Source organism: Cololabis saira, chromosome 10, assembly GCF_033807715.1.
Source record: "Cololabis saira isolate AMF1-May2022 chromosome 10, fColSai1.1, whole genome shotgun sequence".
Taxonomy (NCBI): Eukaryota; Metazoa; Chordata; class Actinopteri; order Beloniformes; family Belonidae; genus Cololabis; species Cololabis saira.
The window spans coordinates 25,148,072-25,173,376 of NC_084596.1; the positions used below are offsets into that span (position 1 = coordinate 25,148,072).

The 25,305-nt window shown below is 38.6% G+C and overlaps 2 protein-coding genes across 3 annotated transcripts; both read right to left on the bottom strand.

The window, feature by feature from the left end:
- Positions 1-254: 254 nt before the first annotated feature.
- Positions 255-2,573, bottom strand: LOC133452689 (zona pellucida sperm-binding protein 3-like). Its single transcript, XM_061732236.1, has 8 exons — positions 2,163-2,573; positions 1,945-2,060; positions 1,711-1,814; positions 1,450-1,627; positions 1,194-1,311; positions 956-1,041; positions 541-806; positions 255-381 (listed from the first exon to the last, which is right to left on the bottom strand). Exons 1-8 carry the CDS (start codon positions 2,571-2,573, stop codon positions 290-292), a joined length of 1,371 nt encoding a protein of 456 aa, XP_061588220.1. The 3' UTR covers positions 255-289.
- Positions 2,574-12,223: 9,650 nt separating this feature from the next.
- On the bottom strand, positions 12,224-23,428 carry LOC133451953 (schwannomin-interacting protein 1-like). Of its 2 annotated transcripts, XM_061731116.1 has the most exons (8): positions 23,338-23,428; positions 22,766-23,019; positions 19,809-19,918; positions 15,096-15,213; positions 14,753-14,959; positions 14,251-14,374; positions 13,240-13,333; positions 12,224-13,142 (listed from the first exon to the last, which is right to left on the bottom strand). In XM_061731116.1, the coding sequence occupies exons 2-8, from the start codon at positions 22,997-22,999 to the stop codon at positions 13,091-13,093; spliced, it is 939 nt and encodes a 312-aa protein (XP_061587100.1). In that variant the 5' UTR covers positions 23,000-23,019; positions 23,338-23,428; the 3' UTR covers positions 12,224-13,090. The 2 variants fall into 2 exon arrangements, with proteins under 2 accessions (XP_061587100.1, XP_061587101.1); XM_061731117.1 differs by lacking the exons at positions 22,766-23,019; positions 23,338-23,428 and adding an exon at positions 21,588-21,754.
- Between the last annotated feature and the right edge of the window lie 1,877 nt (positions 23,429-25,305).

Here is a 25,305-nt window from a genome sequence, read left to right on the forward strand (position 1 = left end):
GAACGAGTGCTTGAAATGTACACAGCAGCCAAAAAAAGAGGGAAAGAAAAATGAACCAAAAAGGTGTTGTGGTAAAAGTTTACTGGAGAAAGTATCAAAGACAAAACTGTGGCAACAGTGGTCACAAGCCAAGAAGTCATGTTTGGATTTCACTTCACAGATTTTCTTCCTTGAACACATTTGTAGAACATTTAAGGTCAAGTATCAGTCTCCACATTAATAGTTTGTGTTGAAACATGTTGACAGAAGTGAAATCCCTTTGTCACTCTCCAGTCAGGCCTGCCGAGTCTCAGGCGGTCTTGTTCTTTTGTGCAAGTAGTTCCCTTGAGACAGATTTGCTGAATGGCATTATAGTAAGGGGTCCCAGCTGGATGGCTTGCTCTTTAAAAACAAAGTTAGAGGGATTCATTAAAAATCATAGTTTGACAGATTTAATATTCCTTTAAGTAAATTGAACCGTCAAATACAGTCCATTAATAACCCCCCCCCCCAAAAAAAAAACAGAACCATTGACTGGATTTTACAAGTCATTGTACTCACGTGCTTTGTGCTCTGCATTTCTCTTTACTAATTTAGAGGACTGCTGGCGTTTTATGCCTTGGTACGGTGCAGGATGGACACGGATGTAAGTGGCTGGATAGTGTTCATTTTTACTCTCCTCTAAAGTAATGATGGGATGCGTTTGTGGGGCTACTGTAGTTGTAGTTGTAGGAGCTGCTGTTGGTGGTTCTGTTGGTGGTTCCTCCTCCCGTTGGGAGAGATCACAGCTCCTGCATGCCTGGTCACTCCCATCTATCGACTGCCATCTAGACAGGGAATATCATTTTTCAAAAGTTGTTTGAAAAAAATCCCTTTGCGCAATCAAGGTCGAAAGTGTAAAACTTTAAATCCAAGGGGAAAATGAATTCTGACAGTACTTCAGACAACCAACCGTTTCCAACTATAGTTCAATTACCTGTTCCCAATTAAAGAGCAGGCTCTGTTCCGAGAGCTGACAGACAGCGCAACTGGAACAGCCTTTAGATGGCAGGTTATATAGATCTGTAGGACATACATTTGAAAGAAGTGTGGGCATGCAAATGTTTGAGCAGCTATTGTTAACTACCAGCCAGAAGTAGTTAACAAAACCAAAAAGTGCTGATATACAAATTCCCAGAAAAACATTTAACAAAAATTGAGTGAGAAGTATAAACCTGGTTGCTGGGTTCTTGGTAGAAATTGAAGGCATCTATTTGGAACCTCAGCTTGTGTTCATCAAGTCTCGGCAGGTAACGAGAGTTTGAATTTGTGAGGTAAGCATCTGCAAGACACCTATTGTGGAATATGCATTTATAATTAAGATTTGCTTTAAAAACAAAAAACGCTTTATTGCTGGAGGAAAGTATATTTAGTGCAAGCTCAATTCAATTTATATAGCATCTAATACAACAGATGTCTCTAGAAGCTCACCCATGATGCTCAATAAAATCATATCTTAATGACGACTCTGGATCAGGAGTTGCTGTGGCCACACAGTGGTCAACATACACTCGCAGGGGCAGATGGTTCCCCATCATTGCAGAGACTTCAACGTGAATGGGATCACCCAGGAAATATATATAAGATTCCCTCTCAAACTGCCAGTCATCTGCAAAGAGAAGGGAGATTATACACACAAACACAAATTGTTAGGCTTTTAAGAAAGCTGCATGACACTCATCTAGCCATTACCTGTCATGATTTGCAGATTGAAGTCTATCTGGTCATCCACAGAGGTCGTGGAGACAAAAGGAACCCACGTGGGATTCAAGGAGATGCCATCCACTGAATATCGCCTGTAAATGTCAGACCATTACACAATTTCTGAATGTAGATAACCAGGAAGTCCATTGCATAAAATGATACAAGAACGAAAAAAAAATAAATTATATAGTGCCCCCAATTCTTAAAGGATATAAGGCTTACTTTTCATAATGGCATTCAACTGGTATAGTTGCACCATCCAGCCTGAGCAAACCATCAGCAGAAGGTTCAGGCGAGTAAACCAGGACATTAGAATATATGATCTTCTCTTCAGTTGACTGGGGGAAAAAAAGTGAATTTTCACTGTAAGCTTGCAGATAGAACTTAAAACATGGAAATGTAAACAATGAGCTTCACCCAGGGAAGGCAAGCGTGCTCACTGAGAGTTTGGTTCCACAGTCAGTCAGCTGAGTCACAATGGTGAAGTCATCCTCACCCGACGGGACCGCCCCACATTCACCGTCCTTACTCAAGAAGTTTGAACCCAATCGCAGGTGCTCGCCGTCCACCTGAAGGCCTGTATCAAATAAATCGGCCTGCACCACAATTTCCATGGAATCCGGGTGACACCTGACCACGATGGGCCGAGGCCGCTCGTCGAGCTGCGAGCTCGCCTGCTGTTGCACCGCAGACAGCCGGGCTGGCACTCTCCCGGATGTCCCGGCCGGAGGTTTGAAGAAGTCCACTACATTTGATGCTTGGTTATAGAACAGCCGACTTTCTGCCAGGGTCGACACCGAATAAAAGACGACAAGCCACCAAGCAACGACTCTTTGCGGGTTGCAGTCCATTCTGAAACGCGGGAGGGAGAGACGCGACACACACGCGCTGAACATATGAGTGCAGCTGATTCCACTACTTGTGCACACCTGGGCACAGCGTTTAGCTGATTAATTATTCAACTCATTTGCTGTTTTCATTTATGCTTTGGTGAGTTTGTTTGGGCACTTCCCACTGGGAGGAGATCCCTAGATAGGGTTGCCGACTCCCTGTAAAATAAAATAAGGGACACCTCAACCCGATTGCCTTCACCCTTCCTGGCGTGGTGAATTTTTTTAGCCCCTTTTTTGTGAATGAAACGATTTTTTAACTATTTGACTCGAAACTGAATTGACTTAGATGCATATTTTTGAATGCCATGAACACATGGAAAACAAATTATTATCCACTTTAATACAAAATAACAAAATGAACTGAATAAAATAAGTATTTTTCTTAAACAGAAACCTCTCCTGCTTACCTTAAAATTGTATAAATGAATATAAAACAATAGAAAGAAAGCAGAACATCCATTTTGTAGTGCACATTTTTAGTGCAATAACAAAAGTGCAAATAGAAAGTTTGTAGGAAACTTGTAAACATATTTGTGCCTCAAAGGCCATGACTGTGGGCTACAGTTGTAGTAAAACAGAAAAAATAACTTATGAACTCAACAGCTCAATACCATTTTCCATTGGCACTTATTTTTTGACTCTCAAAGTAATATGGGACAAAGTGTGTCCCTTTTCAGCTCAATACGGGACACGTACTTTAGTTTAGAAATGAACGATTCAAGTTTTTCAAGGGATGGTCGGCAGCCCTATCCCAAGAATACCCAGGGCACGCTGCAGTGGGCCTGCAGGCTTTGGGAACCCTCAGATGAGCTGGACGAAGAAAGTCTTGGCTTTCATACTTAATCTACTGCCCCTGCGACCCGACCCGGATCAGCCCAATAAGCTGGATACATTGATTTAATTCATAATGGACTATTATTTAATATTTGGCCTACTTATGTTTGTCGTTTGACAAATATATTGAATTGTGCTATACGCTTTATTATCCACTAGGTGGCACTAAAACTACATACCAACTGTACAGTTATAGGTTTTCATAATTGGGAACAATTTTCAGTATTTGATTCTGCTTTGTCGTCGTCTTTCTTTTTTTGTAAATCTTTGTAAAGCCTCACCAATCATTCATTTCGCCTTTAAATTGGACATAGAATACGCAATGCTCACAATCCTAATGATCTATTGTGACTCAAAGTTAGCGTTTTTTGATGAATTCAGTAGAAATTGTAAACTATGATCAATAAATCACTTTCCATGTGAAATAATAATTTTTTAAGCAATTATTGTTCTGAAACCAAGTTTTGGATCTCTGTAATATTATAGCCTAATTCCTTTATTTTAAGTAGCTTAAATACCATCATTTTGCATTATTTAAAAAAAAAGAAGCATATTCAGACAGTGTAGAATAAATACATTTTAACTTTGGACCTTCAAACAACTGTACAGCTTTGACTGCATATAAGCATTTTTCATATATTTGCAAGAATACAAACACATTTGTTAAGTTCCTTTTTTGAACAAGTGTGAGGGACCCAGCAGCCTCGGAAAAGGAATCAGACAAAATCTTCAAAAAGCTAAGGGGGTTTATTTACCCAAATACAAGGGAAACTATACGAATTAGGACAAAACTAGGCCCATAAAAAAGACAAACTAAAGCAAATGGAAGATATTGAACATAGCAAAACAAGTATGACCAAGCACGTCAACAAAGCACTGACCCAAGAATTGGACACAAGAGGGAGACATAATGGCTGATCAGACCATAACCAAACAAGGAGTTAACACAAAATACAATGAAAACTATGAAATTATCTTTGTACATATACAAAGGTTAACCTATCAGTTATACAAAACCAAAAGAATAAACAAATTAGTACATCAAACTACAAATCTAAATGTAACCATGTAACCAAAATAATGGTACTCCAAACTTATCTTTCTCCCCATGAGGTACTGGAACTTTTGGCATTTAATTCAATTCAATTCAATTTTATAGCATCTATTACAATACAAACTGTCTCTATGCACTCTCCAGAGACCCAGAACATGACCCCCGAGCAAGTATTACATAAACATAGTCTTAAGACAAACACTGGAGTGAAAAAGTCTCTTTTAAGAGGGAAGAAACCTTTAGCAGGACCTGGCTCATAAGGGGAGGGGGCTCCTGCTGAAGGCTAGCGGGGTAGAGCAGGAAAAGGGAGATCAGAAAGAAAGAATAAAGAACAGAGAGTGGACGGGCACAGATATTTTGTAAAAGGTGCAAAAGACAAGATATATTATTATTAATTATCCGTGAGGAAGAAAACTAAGAGTTCTGTGTGCATATTAATGATACATGGTTAGTTGGTGTATTACAGGGATGACTATATATATATTTAGACAGCAGACACTGAGGTGGTCAGAGGGCGGGACTACAGGTCAGGATGTCGGCAGATATCCAACTGAGACATCTATACAGAAAGGTGAAAGCAAGCACTGAGATTGTCAGAGGGTGAGACTGCAGGCAGCATGCAGCTCCTGAGGCTCTGGCCTGCAAACATGTACAGAAGAGAAAAAGAGGGGGCGGACCAGCACAACTACGAGAACAATTGAGAGCAATTATGCATTATGAGATAGGGCTGCTTCTAATTAGTAACTATGGACTTTGGATTTACGAGCTGCTTCCACGTGCATAGCCTTTACTTCCACCCAGAGTCTCCAGCAGCAGCACCCACAGCACTCGTGACTCAGAAAACTAAATTATCAAGCAAAGCTTTGAGGGAATGAGGTCTATGGCTCTCACTGGCTTCGTCCAGGACTTTGGTTTTCCTTATATGAAGCCATGTCTTGGTTGATTTGGAATTGTATTAGTAACCAAAACAATATAATGATTTTACAAAGGCATCTCTGTGCTGCCCTTTTCTTACAATCTGTACAAGTCAACTATGAATATCATGCCAATTACTGTCAATACACAAAAGGAGGAGCCTTCATTGTCTCTGCCTATTATGAAGTATTGATCCAATTAGATGTATTGATCCAGTTCTGTGGGATCAGAGGCCGTGAACGCTCTTCCTATTGCATCTGACAGTAGTTTGTTTGACGTCAGTCGTTGACTTGTACAAACGCATGGCAGGAGATGTTTTATTGCATATATCTGTAACAAGTTCAGAATTAGAAAGAACACCCCCCAATATTTTAGCCCATAATTCATTAAAATTGTGTTGATGAAAAGGCAGTTTACTGTACAGCTGATATCATGTATTTCAGTGCCACTTAGTTGGTAGTTAAGTTTATAGCATCATAGCTTTCTCAAATGACCACATTGGCTCAGCCAAAAAAAAATACTAACGTAGCAGATTTATAGAAGTTGAATTTCAGCAGAGTAGCTGAATTAGATGGCAAAAAGATTTCACACTGTAACTAAGTAATCAGTGAGTGAAGGTAGCACAGGTGTAAAAGGTCTTGAAGTAAGGATATCAATTCCAGTTTATGAAATAAAACCATAGAATATTCAGATCATGTGAAAAAGTTTTGTAGAATTTAAATGTTTAGTTGGAAACTATCCTCAGATGTTCAAAGATTTTTAGGACTTTTAGGACAGCCCATTGACAAATGAACGAATATAGAAACTTAGAAAGAATAAATAAATTAATAAAAAAAGAAACATGCTTAACACACTTAACACTTCAGTTCATTACTGAAAAATTATTTTAAAAGGCTTTAGGATTGTTCAAGGTCCTCAGTGGCTCTTCAAGTATAATTTAACCTGAATTTTGTCAAAAGAATCCATAAGAGGAAGTGTAAAGATTAAGGCTACAATGAATGAAATTAGTTTAAATTCCAAAACTAACTAAAAGAAAGACTTCATGCACGTGTTAGAAAGTAAATGTTGTATAACCGTGAGCTCAGATACCCTGCTTATTCTATTTCTCCTGTGCTAAACTCTGGTCCCTTTTTTCTGTCCCTGTTCTCTGTGGTTCGTTTTCATAGGTCTTTCTCAGCCACAACAGCCTCAAAGGTCACTTGCGAGCGACCAAGGGAAAACCAATATACGGTAAAACAAAAACAAAACCAATGGTACAGTTTTTCAATAACAAACACCAGCTTGTAACTTGCTCACCACCAAACACAAAACCAGACTCTTATGAATAATAAACCAGGCCAGCAAAATATGCAGATCACAACACACCCCCCTGTCTGATCTCTACAACATTTACAAAAAATCATTTATTCCATCTGCCACAATCATTCTGAACAATATTAAATAGATAGTTGCACTTTTAACAGGCACTAGTCATGTCTGTTCTAACTTATTTACTGTTTTTTTTCTTTTTAATGTATTTTTAATGTATTTATTCACTTTTCTATTGGGAATGTGTGAATGTGGTTGTGAGCCCTGTCAAAGAGGAATTTCTGTCACCATTGGGACAGACAATAAAGTATTCTATTCTACTATTCTATTCTTACTTGCATTTAATTAAAACATTCCCCCCTGAACATCCAATATTCTGGTAATGGTTGTAAATATGCTGCATCAGGCTCAGAGAACGGAAACTGGGATAATGTGGCATATTAACACCTTATGTTTTCTGAAGATTGGCCAGGGACACTGAGTAGAGGTTCTGCTGCTCCATATCAAAAGGACCCATATGCTAAACTCTGGTCCCTTTTTTCTGTCCATGTTCTCTGTGGTTCATTTCCATAGGTCCTCCTCAGTCACAACAGCCTCAAAGGTCACTTGCGAGTGACCAAGAGAAAACCAATATAAAGCAAAAACAAAACCAATGGTATAGTTTTTCAATAACAAACACCAGCTTACTGCATTTAATGAAAACATTCCCCCTGAACATCCAATATTCACTCACAGTTGGCGGGTAAAAACTGATCCATTGCTTCCATTTATTATGGTAATGGTTGTAAATATGTAGCATCAGGCTCGGAGAACGGTCACTGGGATAATGTGGCATATTAACTCCTTATCGTTCTGCTACCCCATATCAAAAGGACCCAGTGGAGGCAACTGGTTAGGATGCCCCCTGGACACCTCTCTGAGGAGGTATTCAAGTCACGATAAGGACCAGAGGGAAGTCCTGGGACAGGCCGAGGATAGCTGAAGAGGTTAAATCTCTTGGCTGGCTTGGCAACACCTCAGTATATCCATCAGGAGAGAAAAGAAATAATGAAATTGATTTTTGGCCATTCAAGAAGAGAGACAAATATATCACTTACTTTAGAAGGAGTTTTAATTGATAGAGTATCACAATTTAGGTTTTTAGGTGAAATTGACATGGGAAGCTCATATAGCTCATGTAAAATCAAAAGTGTGCAAAAATATTTTTGTTTTGAATAAAGCTAAGTTTGTGTTAAATCATACAGTAATGAGAATTTTATATTGTTCATGAATTTTTCCTTATTTAACTTATTGTGTTGCAGTCTGGGGCAACACATATCCAACTAATATGAATCCTTTATTTTTACTACAGAAAAGAGCACTTACAATACGCAGAGAACACACCAACAGATTATTTATTGAATCAAGATTACTGAAACTCGATGATTTAGTTAAGTTACAGACACTCACAATCATGTACACAGCTAAATGTAAATTATTACCAGAAAATTTACAATACATGTTTACTTTCAGTTCAAATAATGAAGATAGTTTTAAAATTTAATTTTAAACATCTACTTGCCCGAACAACTTTAAAGCAGATGAGTGTTTCTGTTGTTGGAATTAAGTTATGGAATTCATTACATGATGATTTAAAGGGCTTTATAAACATATTTCAGTTTAAAAAAATGTTTTTAATTAATAATTAATAAAAATGAAAAAAAATGTAAAGAGAAAGAAATAGCAATGTATCGATTAAATAGTTAAGATTTATAATATATGCGTATGGAGACAGACAATCTATCTTAGATTTTTTTGTTTTCCTTTCTTTGTGATGTTAATTGAGTAATTGTAATTGTGCAGACGATCTGTTATTATTGTTCAATTTTGTCTTGAGGGGGGGGGGGGGGGCAGGTATAATAAGATTTTATTCTTCCTGATCCTTTCTGGTTATGGAATATCCTTGTTGATGATTGTGTTGTTTTTATTTCACTGGTTTGTTTTTAGTTTTTTCTGTTTGCATATTTCCATGATCGGAATAAATAAAAAATGAAATGAAATGAAAGGAGAGCTGGAAGAAATGATCAGAGAAAGAGAGGTCTAGTGGTTCCTGCTCAGGCTGCTGCCTCCAAAACCCAAACACAACTAATCACACAGGGCCTGGATGTTGGGATGTCAACAAACAACTGCAGTCAGGTGATCAGAAGACTGGTTACTGTAATAACCATGCCTTCTGTGAAGAAAATACATTTAAACCCCAAACCACACAATGGGCATGTTTTAATGGCTTTCACAACCTTCTACATACCGTACGGTGGTTATTGACATTGTTATGGCCCCTTGATTGTAAATTGATAATAAATACATTGGACTTTCCAAATAAAGTTTAAACAAACACCTCACTGCATGTGATGTGAGTTAAACTAAGACCCAGCATGAAAGATCAAACAGTTACAGGACAATACTGTCATCTGTGTAGGAGGTTATAGGCTAAGACAAAATTCCAAAATATGATATGATGATCAAATTTTTTTGGAGACCATTACTAAACAAGTTCAGTTCTTCCTGTAAATCACGTATAATGTTTAATTTTTTTCACAACTTGATTGAGATGTTTTTGCTATATCATGATAGATTCTGAAGGGGGGATCCATCAATCATTTCATAGTAGATAATATTGTATATCTTTAACTACAGTGAAAAACCAGCAGTAGAAGTTTAAGCATGAAGAAAATAAGAGAAATACAAAAAATATTATGCAAGAAAAATGTTTTTATTTTTTGATTCTTAGAATCAACGTACAAGCATCAGAATAAATAAGTGAAAATAAATAGCTCTTATTAAAAATAAATAAATACATAAATAAATAACTCATTCAGTAAATATACTTTATAAAAGTACACCTTAACACATCCTGGATGTTAAATAAAATTAGCAAGCTAATACAAAGATAAATATGTATCAATATTAAATTATAAAGTAGACTTCAGTGTTTTCAGTTGTAGCTAGATTATGTTATTTGTATTTAAAGTGGATCTTTATCTCTTTTTGAAACTTCTCAAACTTGTGATGGAGCTCCAGGAGGATTCATTTAGTGTGTTCACCAGAGCTCATGTAGTCAATGGCTCGGTTGATTGTGATGGTGCGGACGTGGAAGCCTCGCAGGACTTTGCAAAGGCTCAGACGTTCAGCGTAGTTACTTGTGGGGTTCACAGGAACAGCCTGAAACAAATGAGAGGTTTATGAAGATTACTTATGGCTAAGTTTTTGCTTCAACAAACATCCATCCATCCATCCATCTGGGCCTGGGAGTCGAACCAGAATCCTTCTTGCTGTGAAGCAACAGTGTTAACCACTAAGCCACAGTGTTAACCACTAAGCCACTGTGCTGCCCTTTCAACATACAATTATTCTATAATATATGTATATTTGAGGAACACGTTTCTTTAGCACTGCCTATTAAACTAGAGAAAAATACATACTGTAATGTCTTACCTTATTTAAGTTTGTTGGCAGAGACCATTTGAAGCAGTTCTGTTGATTGGAAAATATCCTTTTTATATTTTAACATTTCAACAGTGCATGGAAATACTTGAGATTTTTCTGTTTTACAGTACAATTATCCAATATTATACAATTAAAGTATAATGTGTTAGTTTAAGTAATGAATCTATTCGTCATCTAATGACTTACTTCCATGAACTCTCTGAGGCTGAGCACAAGATTGGGACGAAGTAAACTGTCCGGGTCTGGCTGGGCGATCAGGAATTTGTAGTAGTGGTTCAGATCCTCCCCGATGTTGGTCACACATGACTCCTAGATGATGAAACATAACCAGTGAGGTAACAAAAGAAAAAGAAAAAGATTTGATAAGCCTTAGCTGGATTAATGTGACTTTCTGTTGCCATCAAAACATATTTTTAATGCATACTATCTAATTATTAGCCCTACAATGATCACAGAAACAGAAATTTCTACCTGATTAAAATCTGCCTTGATGATTCCAGAACATGCTGATTCCTATTGGACAAAAAAAGAAAAAGAAAACAATAGTTAGAACCACAGCAAAACAAAAAATTCACTATGTACGTGAAAACTTTTAGATATAGCATTGTTTGGTAGTTTGAACAATACAGGAAATGATTTACAACTATATCTACATGATCTCTCAGCATGTACCTGTGGTGCACACACAACTGGAGTGTTGGTCTCTCTGTTCATCTCCATGTTCTGCTTTGCACAGTCGATTCCTCTGAACAGTTCAGCCTGTTAGGAGCACGGGAGACATTTAATGACAAAATATGACAGTGACAACATAGAATTTCAAATGTATTTAGACACCTACCCGTGTAAGTGCAGCAGTGATGTTCTGTAGAAGTGTCCGTGCGTAGAAAACACAGGAGTCGGCCATCGGTCCTTTGCCGGTCACTGGCAGAGACTGGCTGAACTGCCACAATGGACAGGTGAGAGCCAGAAGCAGCAATGCAGGAGCAATGTCTAGAGAAAAACAGTCACATAAGTTTCAGTGATAAAGTTCTTCTTCAAAATGTTTTCCTGTAGAGAATAAGAACTCAGATAGCTGGATATACTTACAGAGCTTGATTACCAGCATGTTGGAAAAGACTGTTGAGTCAGAGTATTTGAGTTTGTCTGGCTCAGCTCTAGCGTCCTGAGGTGTTTTATAACCAGAGTGACGTAGGGATTTCCCTCTTGCCAGAGCATTTTGGTATGCAAAACTGTAAACTGAAAGTGTAGAGTCAGGGTTAAAAAATTTCCTTTCCTTTGTATCGCCATGTGAAACTGGAATTAACCCAAGCAGGTTATCATGACGCTTTTCATCAATGACTGTGAAAACATATACAGTATGCTTTTCTACAGCCTCACATAGTTATGCCTGATATGTTTTATTATTAATTTACTTGTGACATTGTGAAACAAATGTATAGTAATTTATACACAATATGCAAGAAAAACTATTTTACTTATACACATTTGCTGAATTAAAGCCGATTTATTAGGCACTGTCCTTTATTTTATCCTTTTCAGATTGTTTTAGAATAAACAGAAACCATTAAAGGTGGGGGATATTTGTTGACTTTTCTTGTTCATATCCATTGGAGAATTAGTTAAATTAATATTTCAATTAGTATTTTAATTGGATTAATTTCCTTCTCTTTGGCTGAGTTCCACTTTAGTAATAAACTCTAAATGGTTTATTTTGAATAACTAAATGTTATTTTGGTCAGTACAGTCAAGAGTGGTTCCCCTTTTTGGTTGTGGCGATCCATGGCAAAACTCAAGTTACAGTATGTATGTGTGAACACAAGCGTGGTTGTGAATGAGCAGAGAAACTAGGTTCGTTACGTGGAACCACAAACTGAATATGTTATAGGGAGATTGGTCGGTTGGTTGGTTTCATAGGAAATAACATTACTCATTTCACAAACATGTGAATTTGGATAAATCAAGAAAATTAAATGCAAATGAATCTGATGAAATCCAGGCAAATATAGTTCAGACACCTAAAATCTTTATTACCCGATTTCTTTGTACAATGATTATACAATACATTTATCAATGACGCAAATCATAGAAAGTTCAACTTTGTGTGAAATAACATTCATAAAAATCCGAGTGTGAAAACATGGAAACACATTGAGGCATGTCAGTCGGCCTTTAATTAAAGCATCTTCACATATACGTAGAATATATCCATAAACATTTTTAAACAAATAAAATATAATAAGCTCAGACAGATTTTGTTTTAATATATAACTGCTTAACATTTTCTGTGTTTATCATTAGCAAATTAAGCACAACAAAAATGATATTGCATATTTCTATTAAAAGGCTGCTCTTTTTGTTAACCCCCAAAGAAATAAATAAGTATACACTTTTTTTTTTGTTTTTTTAGTCAATCCATCATGGCACATTAAAAGACACAGGTATTAAACGTGTGTAGCAGCAGTGTACACATACACATTATATATATATGTATATATATATATATATATATATATATACATATAATATATGCTTTCAGTGAATTCCAGTGATAAATAGAGCCATGACAAAGTGCTCATAGTGAAATAAATAATACACTCTGCAAGTGAACAGAACATGGTTACAAAAGGCAACTAAAGATTTTTGTTTGTTTTGTGGTTGTTGGTCTTAATCCGATTGCTGCCCATTTCACCATTTGGTCTGTTATGATACTATAAAGTATAAACCAGGCTTGCCCTGTGGTGTAACATTTTATGGGTGTGCTCGTACAATATGCCACGAAAATAAATGGGCAAAGATGGAGTTTCAGCAGGAACACTAGTGACACACCGTGGAATGGGAGGCTGAGTGGCGTGCAGATAGACACATGTGGGTCGGTGGGTTATTTGGAGACGGCTTTCTCTGCCTGGTGCCGCTGGTGGCTGTGCGCATGCCTGTTACAATGTGGAAAAGGAGAATTAAAGTTTTAAGCTGAGTGAGTTTAGTGCGGCTTGTACAGATGATCTGTTTCTGCCAGATGTGGTATTTCACCTGGTGAGGTCCTCGATGTCCACCAGCATGGCATCTTGCTCCACATGCAGCTCATCCCTCATCAGCAGCAGCTGCACCAGCTCCTCATTTAGACCTGTGTTTGATTAAAATTTATGTTACTTAAAAAAAATAATACTAGAAAAGCTAGAAAAGGAATGATAGGATTTATTTGTCTCTGATTTATTCCTCTGACCACTAAAGTACTTGAGCAAATAGAAGAATGTTTATGTGTAACTGAAATGTCCCATGTGATTGGTTATGGTTATGAATCTTTATTTCGGCTTGTACAGAACAAGATGAAAAGGAAGAAAAAAAAGACAAAATTTCTTTTGCCGAAAAGGTGTAGGCTGAAGCCGTAGCTTATAGTGCCTACCCTTTTTTCTTATGATCAGCAAAAATATGAGACATTAGCTTTTACATAAAGAAGAAAAAAATAAGTAAGGCAAAATATAAAATTGACGTTTCACATCCTAGAATGTTTTTGATAGTATACTTTATAATTATAGTGTTTTATATTTATTTACAGCATTTTCTTTAAACAATTTCTTAAACTTGACGATAGAGCGACACATTTTTAGGTTGTTATTACAACTATTCCAAATTTCTCTAGCCTTAACTGATGTACATCTCTTTTTAATATTAGTTCTTGCTGTCGTCATCTCAAACATGAGTTTCCCCCTCAGGTCATAGCGGGTTTCTTTTATCTGGAACAGGTCCTGAATGCAGTTTGGAAGCAGTTTCTGCTGGGCTTTAAAGGCAAATAAAACAGTTTTCTGCTCTACTGTATCATGGAATTTTAAGGTATTATATTTAATAAAAAGATTATTTGTTGGTTCATAATAGTCGGTTTTATTAATTATCCTTAAAGCTCTTTTCTGTAATAGAAAATTAGGGTTTGTATTTGTTTTATAGGTGTTACCCCATAAAATGATTCCATTTGGTGATGTCGACAAAGCGGTTTCCTATTTAAATATGAAGATAAGGTTGAATGTATATGTGTGATTAACTCACTCTGAATCTGTGAGTGTAAATCATTTGTGATGACTTGCAGCTGTCCAAGACTCATGTCTCTCATGTCCCCTCGCCTCAGACTCCTCTTCATTAAGCCTTCGCTGATGTGGGGCAAATGGGGGAGCTGAGCATACAAACAAACAGGAAATCAAAATATACAAGACATATGGTCTCTGTATTGGTCAAAGTGAACAAGTTTCATTTATCTGGATTTGCAAATGCCACTTTTCCATCATCATAAACTCATTACACTTCTCTGTGGCAGTTTCAGGGGCTTTCTCTATTCACCCACACAATAGCCTCATTATATACTTTTTATTGAGGTTATGCGAGTCCCTTAGGTCATCTTTGTTGTGTTTACTGTAACATCTAGTAACCACTATTCCATTTTCACTTTGTTTTTCTTTACATTTCAAATGTTTTTTGTTGTTGTTGTTGTTTTTCAATTGTGCTCAGTCTCATCTTAAACTGCACTCCATATGAAAGGAGAACCTTGACTAACCAGGTCAGCGACAGGTGAACGTCGGTGCAGCTGGATTTGTCTCTCCACTTCCACCTGCATTCGGGCCATAGGTCGAGCCAAAGCCAGTGCCACCCGAGCCTCCTCCTGCAGCCTTCGCTGCACCCGCCAAAACCCTCCGCAGTCATCTAATGGATCCGAGTCTTCCTCTGCAGTGTCTCGGTCCGACAAGGATGAGCTCTGCTTGCTCTGTACAGGAAGTGAGATCGTGACATCGTGACATCATGAATTAGGTGACCAGTGCGGTTCTCAAATGTGGTTTATTACACATGAGAGTTGGTAGTCCCAACAGTCATTGTGTATTTTTCCATCTACAGCAACATACCACAGGGGAGAGAGGTGTGTCCAGACTGGTCTCTGTCCTGCTGTCCTCAGCATCACTGTCTTTGTCACTGCTGCTGTCATTAACAAAGCATACCTGTAGGTTCACGCCACTCTGCAGCCTGAGAACACAAGACAGAAATCTGGCTGTCAAAAACCTATGGACTGAAAGGGGAAATTGATTAATTAATGGTGCTTTTTCTTTTTTGTACACAAAAAGTGTAAATCAGTCCATTTGCACAATTCAGAACTTTATTTTAATCCTAATATATCTTCAACAAGGTAAACCACAAAAAAGAGTGACAAAATCTTGCAGGCCAAGAAAAAAAATGTAATCTTCACAAGAAAAACAAAAAAGCTTTATTACTGTCAAAAGGTCATACAGATGTCTATGTTTTTATTTTTTGTTGTGTTTCATACTCCATGAAGGCAGCACGGAATACTGGGGGTTTCTTGTTTAATTTTGTTGCAATAAAATCTCATTTCTTTCTATCACTTTTTTATTATGGTTATTTTATTTAATCTTTTTTTGCAGAACGTTGATTCCTTTAACTCATAAAGGCTTCCCTGCTTCCTGAACCTTTTTACCGTCTGTCTGTCTCTCCGTCAGTCTTATTTTTAAGTTGATGTGTTTAAATTGCTGGCTTGATGTTTATGTAATTTACTACATTTCGGAAGAAATGTAGCGTCATTCCTCTCACAACAATCCCACTGAAGTGTGCTTAACCTTAACCTCAACTTTTCCAAGCTCTCAAAACACCATTCATTCATTTCCACATCATGATACTGTGACTGAAAGAACCCAACAGTGTCTGGGATGAAAACAATTACTCGTATGTCGCATGGACATGACAGGGTGGTGCTGGAATTTCCCCCTAAAGCTGGACCCCAGAGGATGCACCTTTGCCTCCAATGGAGATCACATGACCCAATTACCACAATCACAGCTATTGCCTTACATCACTTCTTCTTGTAGTAGACCGCAGTGCTACACTTCCTCAGTCAGCAGCCAGTAACGCGTGTGTGGGAGGACACCCATATGTTTGTCACAGGGGAAAGAGAGTTGTTTGGGAAACAAGTCAGGGAGTGAGAAAGTTACTAGAGGGCAAAGCAGCTATGAAAATTTTTTTTTTATAAAAAAAAAAATATAGGAGGGACAGTTGGTGTGGGTGTAATTAACTTTGTTTGTTCCTCATATCTACGTTTTCTTCCCTCACTGCTTATGTTTAACAATCGCTTCACTGGCTGCGCCATATCTCTCCTCTCCTTTTGTAATGTTTTTCTTAAACTTAATATTATTCCTACAAGAATACCACAGACTTTAGAAAAAGACAAACTTTTATTTTAGGAAACATGACTTTTTTTAAAACTCATGCTGCCAAATACACTTGATAAACATTTTGTTTCCTTGCCTTAAAAATGTTAAATTACATCAAACAGCTTTAATTCGGCTCAAACAATTCAACCCTCTGCAGTACTACAGTATATCTTGCTGTAACTGTGGTCCACTCTTCCTGACATAACTGGTAAAGCTGAGTCAAGTCTTTGGAGACCTTGTTGCTCAGATGTGCCTTTTCAGTGCTGCACGCAAATTTTCTTTAAGCTTAAGGTCAGGGCTTTATTATGGCCATTGCAACACCTTTATTTTGCAATTTTACAATTGTCATTGTGAACAAAGTTTAATTTTTGTTTTGTCAGACCATAGCACAAATCTCCAAAATTAAGAAATTTGTCCTTATGTACAGCTGTAGACTGTATTATATTTTGTTTTGGGGGTTGTTTTTTTGTGGTTTTCATTGGTGGGGCGCAGCAGCTTTCTTTTTCTGTGTGGTCTTTTGTCTCATATCAGTATGCAACGTGATTCTTTTACCAGTTTCACTCAGCATATTTTACAAGGTCTTTTGATGTTGTTCAAAGCTTCATTTGCACATTTATGTCTAAAAAGCATGATGGCTGTGGGTCTTTATGCTGTTTATTCCTGCTTATTATTCTTTGAAAAGGTGAATATCAGACCTTCAGGCATCTGGAAATTGTAGCCAAGGATGAGCCAGACTAGTGGAGATATACAATTATTTTCCTGATACCTTCCTTGATTTCTTCTGAGCTTCCTACGGCATCATGCAATGAGACCTGTGTGTTTGTTTGAAGGTGCGCCATAAAACACATCCCCAGTTGTGACTCTAGCTAACTCAATCCTAGCGGAAGATTAGAAAAAAAAACACCATCACATGGAATTATCCAGGCTTAAATATAAGTTATCATAAAAGCATTTTAGTAAAGAAGGTGACTTTAAACAGGAAAGGTTTCTTCAACATTACTATCAGACATGGAATAAATTGTATGTGTCACAGTTTAGAGTTATGTCACAGTTTTGTTTAGTTAGGTTCTATATCATGTCTTGCTTTTCCCTTGCTCCCTGCTGATCCATATTGTTTTACTCTCCATGTGTCAGATCAATTTGGGGATTTATTCATGTTTAAGTTCTTGTGTTTTTTGAAATCCTGTAGGGATGGGCTAATGAAGCTTCATGAATCATTGAAGCGAGAGCAAAGCTTCTTGAAGCTTCATTTGCTCTAGTAGGACATCTACTGGACGCAAACATATCAGTTGGCATTTATTTGAAGTGTGTGGCATTTTGCAGAAAGCCTGTGAATAAAACTGTCAGCAAGAAGTATGCAAATCTATCTCAACTTCTCTCCAAACTATCTATAACTCTATCCAAACTCTCTCCAAACTCTCACTGACCTCAACTCTCCATCAAACACTTAGATTTTGAATGGAGCCTGAGGGGTTAATATCGCTGTCAAATTAGAGATTAAATAGGAATAATTATTTTGGTGGCAATGTCCCATTGAAGGTGTCCATTTGAAACAGAGATTCTCTTAATGTATCAATTATATATATTTCTTTCCCAGTTATGACACAACAGGGCAAAACCACTGTTCCTCATGGCTTACGGTATAGCAGGTCTGATAGTGACATTTATTCTGCTATAATTTTCCCTGGACTGGTGTAAACATGAGCATGGTTTCACCACTGTATTTTACTTTCTTTTTGTATTGTTAGTGGTTCAATCACACCATTTGTCTGTGGACAAAAGAACAAACGTCACAGTTTTGATTGACCCCCAAATGAACATAACCCTATTGAATCATTACTTCAAATAGATTTCCACAAGTTAGCTGCTGTCATGCACTGTCAATTGTACCACACATCGGTGAATCAATAAGCCAATCCAAACAGTTTTGCCTTTGTTGGTTTACAGTTCTATATTATAATGTGAGGCTCAGTTGAAAACCATGCATTCACGCATCCTATTAAGGATCACGGGGATCAGGTTGGGCCTATACGAGTTCTCTGAGTGAAAGGCAGGGGTAATCCATCGCAGAGCAACATATAGACAAACAACCACACACTGAGACCGACGCAAGCACTGGGAGAACATGCAAAGTCCACACAGAAAGAGCCCTGCTGGGACCTTCCTTGCTGGGAGGCAATAGTGCTAACCACCAAGCCACTGTGCAACCTGATAATCATGCATCCTCATCTAAATTTAAAAAAGAAAGCAGTATTACTATACAAAGATGGTTATTAATATTATTGGTATCATGGGATATTTGAGTTTTCTTAAGCTCTAAGACATAATCAGCAATATTAAAATAATAAAAGGCTTGCAATATTTCAGTTGATTTGTAATGAATCCAGAATGTATGACATTTTAGTTTTTTTAATTGCATTACATAAAATAAAGAACTTTATCACAATATTCAAATTTTCTGAGACAGTCCTGTATATAGACATATACATCGGCTCGTTCACCTGCATGCTGGCTCTGTAGTTTTTGGGGTTAGTTAATCGCGGTAGCTTAGCTCAGATTGTGGTTGGATCTCGAGACTTGGGCCGGAACTGCTTGTGTTTCTGCCGGTTCCATGCTGGTTTTAATAACTTGAATTATCATTTTTTTTGTTAATTAACATTTCAGAAAAATCCACACCCTTTCTAGATTCTATGACTCAACACTTAAAAGAACATGCCAATATTTTGGCAATTGGCTTATTCGCCATCAAGTTTGATAAGGGGATGAATACCCCTCTCTTCTCCATGCATCCAATTCATTCTGACAAAATCTCCATTAGCCCAGGGTCCTCGCTTACTTAGCATGGTTATTGGAAGTGGATTTTGGTGAAGTGTCACTACTTGGATGCAGCAATCATGCCCAGCATCCCCAAAACCATGATGTAACAACAGGGTTACTGGTCAGAGGCCAACATGATTTCTATAATATTGTGATGGTTACTTCAGGCTAAATAAGCCAGAGCCATATCTTTTTAAGAATATAGCCAAGAACTACTACAGGTTTTGGAAGCTGATTGCAATCTGTGCCCTGGCTAGCTGACAGAAATTATTGAGTTCTCAAAAAATCTCATAGGTAACCGTTAAGTGGAGCTAGGTCAAGCAACTATGCTAAACTAAGATGTGGGGGCTTTGTGAGACTGGATTATTGGATGCAGAGAATGTTATACGCCCCTATTCCTTTAATTGGTATTAATAGCATATCTGTTTCTCTGTCAAACATTCAGATTCAGAACAAAAATCTAGGAATAGACTTAAACACGTGAGGTGTCAGCGAGAGGCAGGTACATCGTATTAATATTAGTGTCAGTCTTCAAAAGGCTGCATTGATCAAATCTCTCACATGCACTGATTTCAAACCCACCGGGAGGAAGGGCTGTTCTTGCTGCAGCTGGTGTAGATGACTGGCTCGTCGTCATAGAAACTGCCAAGGGCAAGTTTCTGCCTGATTGACTCTCTTTCATTCCTCTGAGCCTGCCAGAAAGCAAGATATATATACATGAACACAAAGAGCATTCCTGAATAAAATAAACAAGTCTTTTCCTCTATGTCAGTATAAGCTTCAGTAATGTGTAGGATTGACATGTATCTGATGATTCTTCTTATTTATATATTTATATCAGATTAAAAGGGGGAGATGTTGCACATTAAAAGGTACACAGACTGCCCCTTAAGGTCATATTCAAATATTCGCCCCATCAACGTGTGTAAATATTGCTCTCATTGTGTCTGTTATGACTTGCTGAAAACCAACCCAGACTGGATCTCGTCAGCTGATGCATCCATTCTTTTTGGTCTCAAAGTGATTGTCAACAAAGAAGGGACAATCAGACCTCCCAGGTCCATTTAACAGTCCTAAAAATAGGTAATGCTATTTCTCTATTGGGCCTCTATTTATAAAATTAAGGTTGTCTGTCATTTTCTTCCCTTTAATAAATCATAGCAAAGTATTTCTTAATTATTCCAAACATATAACTAGAATGACTGGATATCATCAGCAATGTTATTTCATTTGCATATCATCACCAGGGCCTGAATTAACAGCTAAAATAAAATTCAAAACATTTTAAAAGCTCAATTGTTGCCATTTCTGGTTTTAAATGCCATGTCATTCTCTGCTTGGTTCAAAACTTCCCCTAGGTGGCTTATCTCTCTTGATTCACCCCCCTTTTTGGTCTTCAATCTTTAATGTTGCTTACTTTTCCCCTTAATATTTATTTTGTTCTCCCTTTTATTCTTCACCCTTTTCCTTTTCATCCTGCACATTATTTCATTCCTTTTTCTCATCTCCCACTACTGTCCTGGCATCTCATGTCACACTTTTTTACAATAATGGATAATATCAAACAAAATGGTTTTACACAAAAATAATTTACTATTCCTCTATAATAGAGAAACTGTTTTTCTGTATGATGCTATTGCACCACATGCTCTCTATTAAGACTGTCTACCAATGAGCATGCTGGTGACATGCAAACACTCATCCCCAGCAAACATCAAGTAATACCAAAAATAGTTCTGCTTCTGTTGGGTGTTAGTGTGTGTTAGCGCCATCTCTCTAGACAACCTGAAAACCTGAAAACTGATCCAACACTCAAACACACTCGCATACATGTGTGCGCCTCTTTTTTTTTTCTTTTTTGTGACGCATCATGAGATGAGGATGTGACGCAAGTGCCTAAATCAGGTGATAGCCTTCACTCTCTCAGCCATCACTCTGCCTCCTCCTCACCCACTTTAAACAACCGGATGTCCTCCTCATCCGTGGACAGACACATTTTAACAAGGCTGATTTTACCTATAAAAAAAATAAAGTATTTACCTATGAAAAAAAATTAAGTATGTGGTCTGAAAAATGCAAACCATGGTCAGTGATGTAGATACACTTAATTTATGAAAAAGTGAGCATACTGTTTAGTATGATTCATCAATATAAATACATTATCGTAGATTTAAGTGAAGATGGAGCACAGAGAGGAAGCAAGAATCACATGTGAACACATCCACTCCCTTCCACACATCCACTCAACCAGTATGGCTGACATCTACAACCAGAATGGATACCTATTTCATTAGCCCGTAAATATCATGTAAAAACATCTCTAGATCCTCAGAAATACACACTAACACAAAATGCACACACCTGGTAAACACGTTTCTCCTGGTGCACCATCCTTTCAGCGCATGGTACTAAGACAGCCGTCCTGCACTCGTCTACACTGCAGTGAAGCTAGACCCAGGAGACCCTCTCATATACTGCAGGTCTGTGCAGGGGAGATGAGTGAGGGTGGGAGGGTGCAGAAGAATGGAGACGGGAGGAGGGAGAGGCAGTAGAAAGAGGAGTAGGAGGGGAGTGTGGAAGCTGGAAAGGAAAGAGTAGGAAGAGACGGAAGCAGAGGAGGAGAAAGAAATTGAGAAGGTGGGAGGGGAGATACAGAGCTGCTCTGTGCTACCACTGATTCCTGATCTGTTCTGTACCTCCATGTTCCTCACTTGCTTTCTGTCTCTTAGCTTCTCTTCTCCACCCTTCATTTGCTGTAAAGAAACAAGCTAATCATCTTGAAAATGGCAATAATCTGATCTAAAGAGACAAAGCTGCTAGGTTTACTGTAGTAAGTGCGAATGATGAGATGCAGGGGAACAATGCGATGGTCATGAAAAACTGAGCCAAATAGAGTATTTTGGATGAAAATAGAACAGCGGAAGGAGAAACAATCAGAGAAACCATGGCTAATGGTTGTTAAAGCCTCTGTAACACTTTTATGCAAATTCGTATCTGCATCTGTCCAATAGCCCACTGCAAAGTAAGACATTTTTAATTTTATAAAATGTTTGTTAGTTTTCTCCTTCAGGAACCTCCTGCAGCCACATTCCATATCACAGAGTCAGGTGCCATGAAGCATATATAACAAGAAAGCCCATGTGTCTACACATGCCGTCACAAATACTGACACACCAGTCTACACACAACTCCCACCGCTGTGTGTCACAGTAGCAGTGGGCTGATTGCACGGCATATACTTTGAGTCATCTTTCATCCGTCATCAGCATTTAGCCAAATCTATCCAGCCTAACACAGGAATATTTCTAGGGCCAATGGATCTATTATTTTACTGTACATATAAACAGTCACAGTTTTGAATTATCTATCAATGCTGTTGTGGACATTTTTTGTCAAAAACTGTTTTCTCATTTTATTATTTTCAACTTGTAACTTTATCCCCTTTGATAAAAAACTATTTCAATTAAAAAAAACTGTTAAAACCATTACTTAAAAAATTCTGCTTTCACGATCTCAAACAAAGGGAGACGGCTACTCACAGAGATGCTGGAAAGCCTTGGTCGCCCTTCGCCGTGGCAGCCTTCAGCCTGTGGCACAAAGACATCCTGGAGCTCTTCTGCCCAACTGCGGCTGTTTACCATGCAGCTTCTTAATCTTGTCTCATGTGTGTCACCACTGCCATCACCGTCCTCCCACCAGGACCCTGTTGTGGCCCTTCTGAGGAATACTTCTCCATCCTCTTCCTCATCCATGTCCACATCATAATCCTCCATAAAGGCAAACTGTGAAGTGACTGAATACATTGCAGGGTTGGAGGAGGGGGGTAAGTGCTCTGGCTAGAAATATGGCCAGAGGTAAAAAGAAGTGGGATACTGATCTCAGACTGTAACTGATTGAATGAGCGTTATTCTGACCCGTTTAGTCTGACATCATTCCAAAAGGAGTGTATATATATGACATTCAAGGGATATTCTAATTTCTCAGATACGTAGTGTTTTACTCTGGAGTTAAATTAGCGATGTGAAAAACAAACAGTGCCTGCTGTGACCTAATATCCTAATAAACTTCAACAGAAAAATCCTATTACAGCACATTTGTCACGTGGACTCACCTTGTTCGAGCAGCAACTATTTCAAATGGTTTAAAATCAAGAAAAGCAATAAGAAAAAAAAAAAAAAAAAAAAAAAACAGAAAACGTGTTCTCACAATTTCTTCCACTTAGCAATCATGCATCTCTGTGCCCAGGAAAATTCAAGCAGACCAAGTGGCTTAATTGCAAAAGAAATATAGACCAGCGTCTCTGTCTCAGTGAGCAATAGTACATCTTGGTCGTCACGTGTGGCCCAGTCTTCATGAGGCGTGTATATTTGCTCGTGTGCACAGAGGTCGCCTGAGGCAGAGCAACATCAAAATATATGAACAGACAGAATGGGGGTGTGCGCATTTCAGACTCTAGGACCAATATATTTCACAATATTCATGATAAACATTCTTTTTTATATATTAAAAAAATGGGTTAGGGTTAGGTAACCCTAATCCTAACCCTAATTTTATTATAATTATAAAATATAATTTTTTATTATAAAAATATAAGAGAATTTTTATTTTTTTTTCAGTCTTTACAAGTTAGGCAGCTGTATAGTTATTCATGGAAAACTGAAGCACAAAGACAGTTGAGGCTGACAAAACAGGGAGGTAGCTTTAAGTTTCATGTTTTTTTTAAAAACCCACCCCCCTTGCATATCAATTTAAATTGATCGATGCACAACATGTCAAGTTTCATGAAAAGCCATTTATTGAATGCCAAGGACAGTCAACCTTTGGCATATTTACCAAAGAGACCCGAGTTAAATGCAGCAGATTTTACATTTCTAAACAAATTTCTCTTTAGTGATCAAGTGAAGGGAAACTACCAATAGGAATCTGATGCTTCAGACCTGGCTCCAGGTTGGTAATATTGATAAGGGACGCGATCTTTTTGAATTAAAGGGTTTCTATAAAAATATTCAAACCCCTTCTGCAAGTCTGGATAGGCAATGCTTCTCTGTGTTGGCTTTAGCTTAGAAGATTTAGTCATTTGTGGTGTTGGGCTTGAGGGAGTTGGAGGTTCTTGTTGTGATCGCGACAGGTGTCCTATAAATGCTGTAGAGGGTAATGGGAAACCATAGGCTTTCCTGGCCCTCGCGACAACAGCTTCCCTCCTTTATTCATCCATCCATCCATCCATCCATCCATCGTCCGCCACTTTATCCGTTCCCGGGTCGCGGGGGCAGCAGCCTCAGCAGAGATGCCCAGACTTCCTTCACCCCAGACACTTCCTCCAGCTCCTCCGGGGGGAGTCCGAGGCGTTGCCAGGCCAGCCGAGAGACATAGTCTCTCCAGCGTGTCCTGGGTCTTCCCCGGGGTCTCCTCCCGGTGGGACATGCCTGGAACACCTCCCTAGGGAGGCGTCCAGGAGGCATCCGGTACAGATGCCCAAGCCACCTCAGCTGACTCCTCTCAATGTGAAGGAGCAGCGGCTCGACTTCGAGCTCCTCCCGGGTGACCGAACTCCTCACCCTATCTCTAAGGGAGCGTCCAGCCACCCTGCGGAGGAAACTCATCTCGGCCGCTTGTATCCGCGATCTTGTCCTTTCGGTCACTACCCAAAGTTCATGACCATAGGTGAGTGCAGGTGCGTAGATTGACTGGTAAATCGAAAGCTTCGCCTTTCGACTCAGCTCCCTCTTCACCACGACGGTCCGGTACACCGACCGCATAACTGCGGACGCTGCACCGATCCGTCTGTCAATCTCACGCTCCATCGTTCCCTCACTCGTGAACAAGATCCCGAGATACTTGAACTCCTCCACCTGAGGCAGGACTTCTCCACCCACCCGGAGAAGGCACGCCACCCTTTCCCAGTGGAGAACCATGGCCTCGGTTTTGGAGGTGCTGATTCTCATCCCTGCCGCGTCGCACTTGGCCGCAAACCGCCCCAGCACATGCTGAAGGTCCCGGTCTGATGAAGCCAACAGGGAAACATCATCTGCAAAAAGCAGAAATGAAATCCTGAGGTTCCCAAACCGGAACCCCTCCG

Bases quoted from the DNA above. Each gene is read 5' to 3' on its own strand.
- LOC133451953 (XM_061731116.1), bottom strand. From the start codon at position 22,999: ATGGAGGATTATGATGTGGACATGGATGAGGAAGAGGATGGAGAAGTA. The intron at 14,960-15,095 runs GTATGTTGCTGT...CTTCCTGTACAG, and splicing joins ACACACCTCTCTCCCCTGTG to AGCAAGCAGAGCTCATCCTT. The intron at 14,375-14,752 runs GTTAGTCAAGGT...TTGTATGCTCAG, and splicing joins GTTCACCTGTCGCTGACCTG to CTCCCCCATTTGCCCCACAT.
- LOC133452689 (XM_061732236.1), bottom strand. From the start codon at position 2,573: ATGGACTGCAACCCGCAAAGAGTCGTTGCTTGGTGGCTTGTCGTCTTT. The intron at 1,628-1,710 runs GTAATGGCTAGA...TTCTCTTTGCAG, and splicing joins CAATCTGCAAATCATGACAG to ATGACTGGCAGTTTGAGAGG. The intron at 1,312-1,449 runs GTGAGCTTCTAG...ATTCCACAATAG, and splicing joins GATTTTATTGAGCATCATGG to GTGTCTTGCAGATGCTTACC.